The sequence below is a fragment of the Argopecten irradians genome, chromosome 8 (assembly GCF_041381155.1).
Source record: "Argopecten irradians isolate NY chromosome 8, Ai_NY, whole genome shotgun sequence".
In the NCBI taxonomy this organism is placed as follows: Eukaryota; Metazoa; Mollusca; class Bivalvia; order Pectinida; family Pectinidae; genus Argopecten; species Argopecten irradians.
This window is the reverse complement of record NC_091141.1, coordinates 8377410-8387722: the sequence shown is the minus strand read 5'-3', so window position 1 is coordinate 8387722 and position 10313 is coordinate 8377410. Positions and strand designations below refer to the sequence as shown.

General features: G+C 33.8%; 1 protein-coding gene across 1 annotated transcript; it reads right to left on the bottom strand.

The window, feature by feature from the left end:
* Positions 1-1123: 1123 nt before the first annotated feature.
* LOC138329269 (lipopolysaccharide-induced tumor necrosis factor-alpha factor homolog) lies at positions 1124-10156 on the bottom strand. Its single transcript, XM_069276128.1, has 4 exons — positions 10046-10156; positions 5291-5492; positions 2456-2627; positions 1124-2095 (listed from the first exon to the last, which is right to left on the bottom strand). Exons 2-4 carry the CDS (start codon positions 5478-5480, stop codon positions 1984-1986), a joined length of 474 nt encoding a protein of 157 aa, XP_069132229.1. The 5' UTR covers positions 5481-5492; positions 10046-10156; the 3' UTR covers positions 1124-1983.
* Positions 10157-10313: the final 157 nt, after the last annotated feature.

Sequence of the window (10313 nt, the reverse complement as noted above, 5' to 3'; positions counted from 1 at the left end):
TTTAAAAAGAAAGAACATCTCTTTAATGAAAATATCTATAATATTTATTCCAATAAAATCACCAAAGTGCATAACAATTGTGTAGATTGTAAGTTGATAAACAGGGCAACACACACAACATTGATAAGTACACATACATCCGATAAAGGAAAACTCTAGTAAAGACCTATATACACAATGTAATTAAAATAGGCTTAAAATAGATCTTATTTCAAAATAAAAGTAAAATCTAAATTACAAATCAGCACATTAACAAATTAAAAGGAAAACATGAATTTAAACAAATAAATGTTTAAAGAAGCAAGAACATTGTATCACAAATTTCATTGATTATAAACACATTCTTGCATATTGTTTTCATTGTAGGTATTAAACAATGCTGTTTTTTTCGTTGCAGATAACTTAATTTCTTTTTGATTTTTTTAGAAATGTTCTTTATCTGGAATGCTTGTAGTAATGTTATCCCCTATTTAGGACTAGTAAACCTAATATCTGACCTCAGGAAATAAATCATCCATTCCTATCATTTATATGTGTGCTATGAAAAGGCACAATTTGTATTGGTAATGATCGTTTACTCCTGAACTGAGGTAAGTGTTTTACAAACTGAATTGATGTCATGGTCTACTAAAGATACATTTTTGACCTTGCTGAAGGACAAGACAATAGCAGGCATTATCTAAACCGCATAGTAGGTAATCAGCATATTTAACATACTGACCAAAACTTCTTGAATAATACACAATATATCAAAGGGTAGCTAAAGACTAGTATCATTATATCTAACTACTTCACCTCTTAAGATACATATCACCTCTTCTTACATTGCTTTATTATAAGGCTGGAACAGTTCATTACTTAGACAGGGGAAAATGAGATAACAATTCCCTGACAATACAATAAAGTATGAGAGTTGTATCACAGCTTAATAATACACACAAATTTAAGGATTTCTTCGATAACACATACTAATGCCAGTAGTATTCTATCCACTTCCAAGAAATGAAAAATTCTGCTTATTAACTGTACTATATTATCCCGACATCTATATACATGTATATAATATGTATAATATGTTTGTGGTTTTGTTTAGAATAGAGTTTTAATAACCTTTTTGACAGCAAATAACCTTTTTGACAGCACAACCAATTTCAATAATAAAATTCATCAGTAACTGGTCCTCAACATTGGGCATGGCACAACATATAACAACAAAAGTGCATAACAATAAATTAATTAGTTGAACCTTTCAACAATCTTTAACAAAGCCAATTTCTTCACTTACTTTTGTATCATCATCAAGGCAAACAACTGCATCAAAACAGTAATGCAAATTTTTCTGATCTGAAGTATTTCAGACCCAATCTTAAATGTTAAAACAGTTTTACAAATACAAATAATTTATTACAATGCATATAATAAATTAAAGCTTTATAATGTAAATACAAAAGTGATTTATGCTTTACAAATCACAGCAATAAAGCTGTCATTTAACACTGATTGTTGTATTTATATGCAGATTTAATGATTGAAAAAATTCAGCATGAATTACTGTGAATCAACAGCATTGGTCTCCCATTAAAACACAACCTTTATACACTTCACCTTGTACATTCTGAATATAATCAATTATGTAAGTTTTATACACATATATAGGCATCTACAAAAATTCTAGTCCTTAGCCCAGTTAATCTGTTTAAACTATCTAATGACTTCTTTCATCAATGAAGTGACTCAACGTTTCCCCAGAATTTTTTAGCTTCATGATTTTTTTGAATTAATGCTCTCTATTATGGCTACTTACAATACAATAATTTATGATTTAGTACTTTCCTGTGTTTGTGAACATTAATTGCTGAAACTTGGACCAGATTTGATAAAGATTCATTAGATGCATGATGTTTTCCATATCATGGATATTCACAGCCAAAGTACTTTGATATCAAAGACACAGACGGTCTAACCGTTTTATTTTTTTAAGGCCTATGACAACTTCCTGTAGACGCCGACCATCTTGTTACAGTTGGGACACTTATGTTTGACATCCGAGAGGTCGTTGATGCAGAAAGGTATCAGACAACAACCGAGCCAGCACCTACAACACACAGATACAACAGATATTTTGTGGCATACTTAGATTAACAATGCAATCAAGTTTGATTCTGTGTTAAATTGACAATAGTTACAGTTTATTTAGGTTAAATTTGAACTAGCTGAACAGAATGCTTGAAGGAGCATATCTAATTTGCTAAGACCCTTTAAACTTCTGAAGATTTCTTTGAATCATGACATTAATGAATTTTGATGATCATCTCATATCTTGTTAGAATACATGTACTACTAATTCAAATACCTTCAAAATACATCAAATAACCACTTGGTTTTAACACTTAATATATAATGAATTAGAACTTCTGTAGTATTATGTAAGAATGATTTTAGGAGATGTATTTACCCGAACACACAGAGTATGCCTGCTGATAACCAGGTGAGGGCACCTGCTTCATACTCCAGAGTGGTGCTGATGGTGGCGTGGCAATGCTGACACTGCATTGGTTGGGGGTTAGGTCCAAATCCCATCCGAGGCTGGACCACCATGGTAGGCTGTGCCATGTACACAGGCTGTCCTATAAACAAACAAATACAGCAATTTAAGTAACAGAAAAATCATAACCAACAATCTTCCCTAATATTTTGCTGTGTTTCGTATATCCTGTATATTGTTCACGCTGGCAAAATTGCTTAAATTCAGCCCCAATCTAATGATATGTTATAGCAGAACTGAGTTTTTTTTATTGGTCTTTTCAAATGCCTTAGTTCTACCTACAGACACAAAACGGGCATAATTATTTCCTATTTGAATAGATGTAGGTAGGTCAAAACTGAGTGATGGTCAGATTGGTTTACTTTAATCAGAGAATGTGTGTGAAACACATGTACATTGTCTCATAAGATAATGAATACTTGTGAATGAATTCATATTCCAGTTAGTGCAATGATTCACCATATAATCAGGTTTATCTGAAATCAATTTTTGAAATAGAAAATCACCATGTAATAGAATCTGTACAACATCTGGTTGATTCTTGATATACATATATACCATTATTTGAAATGTTATGTAACATAAGTAAATGGTTTGATATAAACATTATATAAATCCCTGCCTCAGCCAGGGATCAACCTTGGGAACTTATATAATTACTAGTCTGACGCTCAACCGATTGAGCTAAAGAGGAGTTCTCTCTAGCCCAGCAGTATATTGCTGGTAGTATCACTGTCACAGAAATAATTCATGCTTTCACAATTCACAGCGTATAAGAAAGCTCTAAACTAATTGATTTTTTTTAATTTATCTATTTAATGTCTCTTAAAATTCTGAAATAAAGACTTTTACAGCCCAATTATCTACTGGTAGCTTTGATAACATACATATATATGCATGAAACCATCTCAAGACTTTTAAGTTTTTGCTTGGCCAAATAACAAGTAAAGCGACATTACATTTTATACTTTTTATAAGACTGTTTCCAAAACCTGGACTGAACATAAAAAATTTTTGTCAGAAAGTACAATTGAAGTATATAAGTACAATTTTATGTCAGAAAGTACAATTGAAGTATATAAGTACAATTTTATGTCAGAAAGTACAATTTAAGTATATAAGAACAATTTTATGTCAGAAAGTACAATTTAAGTATATAAGAACAATTTTATGTCAGACAGTACAATTGAAGTATATAAGTACAATTGAAGTATATAATTTTTTGGGAAAGTTAAACCTCAATGTACCCAATCACATATGTTGTTCGGAACTTAAAGCTATCAGGGTTCTCATAAAGTTTTTTAATAGATGGTTGAAAATTAATAATAGATGGTTGGGGGCCACAGGCCCTTGTGGTGGCCAATATTTATTTCTGACAAAAATTAGCTGATGTAAACAAGGAAATAGACAGCTGTTTTTGCCGGCAACCGGCTTTTAATGAGAACCCTGGCTTTAGACGATAATCAGTGTAGCTAAATGCTGGCTTTAGACAATAATCAGTGTAGCTCAATGCTGGCTTTAGACGATAATCAGTGTAGCTAAATGCTGGCTTTAGACGATAATCAGTGTAGCTAAATGCTGGCTTTAGACGATAATCAGTGTAGCTAAATGCTGGCTTTAGACGATAATCAGTGTAGCTAAATGCTGGCTTTAGACGATAATCAGTGTAGCTAAATGCTGGCTTTAGACGATAATCAGTGTAGCTAAATGCTGCTTTAGGTGATAATCAGTGTAGCTAAATGCTGGATTTAGACGATAATCAGTGTAGCTAAATGCTGGCTTTAGACAATAATCAGTGTAGCTAAATGCTGGCTTTAGACGATAATCAGTGTAGCTAAATGCTGGATTTAGCATGCTGGATTTAGGCGATAATCAGTGTAGCTAAATGCTGGCTTTAGACGATAATCAGTGTAGCTAAATGCTGGCTTTAGGCGATAATCAGTGTAGCTAAATGCTGGCTTTAGGCGATAATCAGTGTAGCTAAATGCTGGCTTTAGGCGATAATCAGTGTAGCTAAATGCGATAATCAGTGTAGCTAAATGCTTTTAGGCGATAATCAGTGTAGCTAAATGCTGGCTTTAGGCGATAATCAGTGTAGCTAAATGCTGGCTTTAGGCGATAATCAGTGTAGCTAAATGCTGGCTTTAGGTCGATAATCAGTGTAGCTAAATGCTGGCTTTAGACGATAATCAGTGTAGCTAAATGCTGGCTTTAGACAATAATCAGTGTAGCTAAATGCTGGCTTTAGACGATAATCAGTGTAGCTAAATGCTGGATTTAGGCGATAATCAGTGTAGCTAAATGCTGGCTTTAGACGATAATCAGTGTAGCTAAATGCTGGCTTTAGACGATAATCAGTGTAGCTAAATGCTGGCTTTAGGCGATAATCAGTGTAGCTAAATGCTGGATTTAGGCGATAATCAGTGTAGCTAAATGCTGGATTTAGACGATAATCAGTGTAGCTAAATGCTGGCTTTAGACGATAATCAGTGTAGCTAAATGCTGGCTTTAGGCGATAATCAGTGTAGCTAAATGCTGGCTTTAGGCGATAATCAGTGTAGCTTAATGCTGGATTTAGGCGATATCAGTGTAGCTAAATGCTGGCTTTAGGTGATAATCAGTGTAGCTAAATGCTGGCTTTAGGCGATATCAGTGTAGCTAAATGCTGGCTTTAGACGATAATCAGTGTAGCTAAATGCTGGCTTTAGACGATAATCAGTGTAGCTAAATGAACAGCTTTACTACCTTGTGGTGTGTATCCTTGCGGGTATGCTCCCTGGGGTGGGTACCCCGGGGGTGGTGCCTGTTGGTAGCCACCTTGTGGTCCCACCTCGTACTTTGGTGGTGGTTCATTAGGGTAGGCTGGGGCAGGATCTCCTGGCTGTGGAATAGTCTGATATGATGCTGGCGGAACGCTTCCCGTCTTGTCTGTCATTTTTACGAGTTACTGTGAACAAATATTTAATGGAAACAGCTATTAATATAAATGGAAGAATAATGGACAGATCAATTTAAAATCTCATTCTTATCAAAAACTGTATCAATACTGACTCATTGGAACCATATGGATATGAGAGCATCAAGAATTTTAACATTGTCATTTTAGTCATGGGACCAAACCAATTCCTACATTCTCATCACAGCAAAATTACCAACTTTGGTATATAGCCGTGTAACCCCTAAAGCTTATAAAAATAAGAATGGAGATAAGTTGAAGTGTTGGCCTTCCAAAAACTCTATATCTGAACTACGATACAGTAAATATACTGTTATAAACTTTCTTGTGTTTCTAGTAGTATGCCAAATACTGACCATACCTAGATGGATGGTGCATGTGGTAATTAACAATCTACTTAAATCACTTAATTCCTTCGAAAATGGGAATTAATAGACATCATCATAAACTTGTTCTATATTTATGACCCTGGTGGCAGTGTGATATGAAGGTTTATTAACCCAAATTTAAAGGTGTGATATTATTACATCTGAGGGTAAATAAACCTTCATATTCACACTGCCACCACGGACATAAATTGTTTATTATACCAAAAATTCTCGAGTCACTATTCTGGGTTAAATGTTACTTAAATTTGTGATAAGTGAAAAATGACGTTTTACCCTTTGTCCATCTTTTTTTTACAATCAGAAGGGGAGATAACTATGTGTGAAAGATTGGTGGTCACCATAGTGTGAACTCCACTGTCTTTCAATTGAGACTAATACTAGCCGCATAACTTGAACAGGTTGGGCACAACCCTGCATATGGGTAACAGTTACCCATTCAGTGTTTTTCCTGCCTATATATTTGGGGGTGAAATTCGACCCCATTCCCATAAAAGCGAGCATGTATTATAACCAAGTGATTTTATATATACGATGTAGCAATATACCCCAAAATGAAGGTATTTTCTTAAGTCCATTTTAAATGAAACTTCAAAACAATACCATCAGTGTTTGACTGTCCATGTGCACTGGTCAGCAGTATGTCAACAAAGTACCGGAAGTCACGTGTCTGATCATGTGATTCATAGCCCAGATTTTGGGTTATTACAAATTATTTTGGAGATTCAACTTACCCGAAATTTTTGGTGTCGTACTGTTGGAAACATAAACATATTCTATGTAAACAGAGGTTTTCGCCACTTTCCATGACAAATAGGTTTAAGGATTTAAAATTGATGTTAACACAAGAAATTTTCAGCTTAAACACAATCTCACAAGTGACTGCTGCTCATCATTTATTCGGAATGATCTCAATTTTCGTAATAAGCGATATAGCTCCCCTGACGAAAAATAGGTCCTTATTGTGTCAGCCATAATTACCCAGTGACCGGCGGTTAGATATCTTCCGTACCGTGAAAGATAAATACCGAATTGATAGACAACTTGTTGCACAAGTAAGACAAAATATTATAAGGGTGAAGCACTTCGAAGATAAGACATACATGAAAATATATGCAAAAACACAATCTTAAAATTTTTTATCCTACACACTGACAGCTTCAGTTTGCGGCCGCCATTTTTTTACCCACTGTATAAAAAATCCCATCAGCGTGAATGCGATGCTTTGAAGTCAGCTCAATATATAATTAGTGCTGGAACGGTTGGTAAAAATGGCAACTGGTTAACCGGATCAGATTAACCGAACCGTAACTGGATAACAGTACACTTTTGTAGTTAAGTAACGTTACGGTTGTACATCGATGCCATGAATTTGTCATACTTTGTCTGGATTCCATAACAATTGCTCCTATCTTTCAGGAAACACTCATTTAACACAAAGAATTATTGCTTTAAATTAGATTTATTTTGTTTGTTTTTAATAAAACCATGACAGTGAATTGAAATCGATGTAAACACTTACAATGTCAAAGTAGGCCTACTTCCTGCAAATGGTTTCTTTTACACATGATACTTGCGCACATCACACTCACTGGAACGTTTTCATAGAAGCTAAGTGACACCTATAAGCGTTTTAGTGACGACCCAGTTTCCGATAACAACACTGTTGTCGTAGCACTTTTAATTTCATTACAAAATTTCTCTTCTGAAAGCATATATACTTTTTACTATAGGTGAAGACGGTCATTATTACAGGTATTTCATTACTTTGAGGTGTATTTTTGTCGTACGAAATGTATGTGACGGTTATCGAATAGCTAAAATGCTACCAGATACAAGCTGAAACCGAACCGTGAACCAATTATCCGGATACCCATTCTAGCACTATTAGATTCAAGCGGTTCAAACGCTTTTATGATCCGACTAACTTAATCTTCATCCAGTAGTAGCTCAGTGCAATGGCTTTTTATTTGCAAGCGTTCAAGTGATAGACCACCTTCCAATATAATCAGCTGACCCAAATTGGAATATATGTTACTCAAATAAAAATTTCTTTTATCTCTTATCTGGATATCCTTCTCAAATGGGGTTTTCGGGACAAGGATAGAGTGCGATATATTAAAAAAAAAAATAAACAGAAAATTCTGCTCCGTTATTTCCATAAATTGAACTTTTTAACATTATATAATTAATGGTTACTGAAACATCTGGCTGTGTTCTTTAAGGCCTTGACTTCAGTCATATTATATTTGTGTTGATAAAACTGGTATATTTTATTTCTTGCTGGTTTGTTGATAACCGAGGGTATTTGATTACCCTGACGAATATTGGTCCTCAAAACTTATGACGTCATTGTACCCAAATTGATACTGTACCCAAATTGATACCCTAATTGAAAAAATACCTACAACATTTGTGTTGTTAAATTTACCTCATTTCTCTCAGTGGTGATACCAAAGATGCATCATTTATTGATTATTACGCTTTGTTTTATGTAACTATTTCTGTTATTTTCTCTGAAAGATAACCTTGAAATTGATAACTCTGTCTGAAACGTGTTAATCCCTAGAAATGTGGCCGTGCGACAATTACTATTTGTACTATAATCGTGTTTTTTTTCAAAGCGTAAGGCCTCCTCAAAGAAAATATTCTTAAATTATGAAATTTAAGATATAAACACTAAAACAGAAATAGAAAAAATATAGTTGCCACACATTATTTTTTTATTTAGTCACGTTCAAATTGCTCTTTATATAGCGTTATTTCTCCATCTTAATTTTTACTAAAACTGTTACTATTACATTGAATTTTTTTACAATCATTAAAAATAATTGATAGTGGTCCTTTGACATATACACCACATTGGAACTATATAAGCTTAGGTGAATGCCACAGAAAACTGATTTTAAATCATTGAAATATCACACAAGTCATTATGTGGTGTTACGGGAACCAAATTAGCACAGGTACTGTTGTGAAAACACTTGTACAATTTTTAAAGTAAAATGTATAACTGTATTCAGTATAACTTGTTATAATAAACGCAAATACGTCCCCTTTATAAAGTAAAATAACAAAAATCTATATAAATTGATTTTCCTTAATTGTATACATTTTTTCTTGCTGGGTATCAATTTGGGTACACATCATGTGACAAAACTAGAAATTTCGAGACATGATATAAATCATTCTAACAATAAAAATAAGCACTGTAATAAGAAAAACAAAGCATCAGCATACAAAACAACAAATGTCATATAAGAGAAATATACGTGTATTGGTATCAATTTGGGTACAGTGACGTTGGGTAACTGTTACCCTATGCAGGGTTGTGCCCAACATGTTGAACGGTTTATTTCACAAAACACATTTCCCCAAAATTGAATTGTTTTAACAAGCCAATTAAATTACTCACCATGATTATATATTGACATATATTGTCAAACGAGTTTAATAACTAACAGTATGGAAAGATGCAACGGACCGCGAGAGCAGCAGGGGGCACAGGAGGAAGCTATTCCATACAAGATCTATAACTATGAGATTAGGAGAAACTTTTTTTCACTAGACATAGAACGATCTACCAGAGAATGTAGTGATGGCGCCAAATATAAACTCCTTCAAAAATGATTTAGATAAACATTGGAAAGAACAAGAACTCTTATACAACTACAAAGCCTTTATAAATCACTAATTTATTATTATTACCAGATAAAAATGTATTAACTGTAAACTTTATATTTAGTCTGAGTCTGGTATAGAGGACTTTACATATAAGTCCTGAACCAGAAATAAACTTATCTTAGTTATACAACCAATAGTGGTCGCTGCAACTACCCCCCCCCCCCCCCCCTTCCAAACTTTATTTGACTGAAGCTACCTACATGTTACTGTGTAACGTGTATTCATGTATAAAAGCAGATGTCTTGATTCAAACTACACCATGGTAACTAAATAATGATTGAAGACATGTAGTATCAATTTTAAATCCTGTATTGACATGATCACGATCAAGAGGAAAATATGTAACCGTTTGTATCAATTTTAAATTTGCATCACGTACTCCTGACATGCCCGCAATATTCCTAATGATTATTCATTTAAAGTTGACACTTTAAACTCGTATGGTGATAAAAGACAAGATGCTTAACGACGTACCTCTGTAGTATCCTCTTCTATCAGTGAGTCAGTATTAGCCAAATTTCTCTCGACTTTCTGTTTTGTTTTCGGCCTATGTTTTGCTAGTCATCCAGTTTGTCAATTTACTTTTCGCGGAAGAATTGAACTAAAATAGTGCATTGCATTATCATAACAAAAAATCACAAAGTAAAATAGTTTGATTTAATGGTTATGATAAAAAATATTAAAACATTTTAGCTATTGGCATTAATTTCATATAATTATCGTTTGTGCCTAAAAATTATCG

Excerpts from the sequence above, each read along its gene's own strand:
- LOC138329269 (XM_069276128.1), bottom strand. The coding sequence starts at position 5,480 with ATGACAGACAAGACGGGAAGCGTTCCGCCAGCATCATATCAGACTATT. Across the intron at positions 2,628-5,290 it reads GCAAGGATACACACCACAAG|GACAGCCTGTGTACATGGCA; the intron begins GTAGTAAAGCTG and ends GTTTGTTTATAG. Across the intron at positions 2,096-2,455 it reads GGCATACTCTGTGTGTTCGG|GTGCTGGCTCGGTTGTTGTC; the intron begins GTAAATACATCT and ends TGTGTGTTGTAG.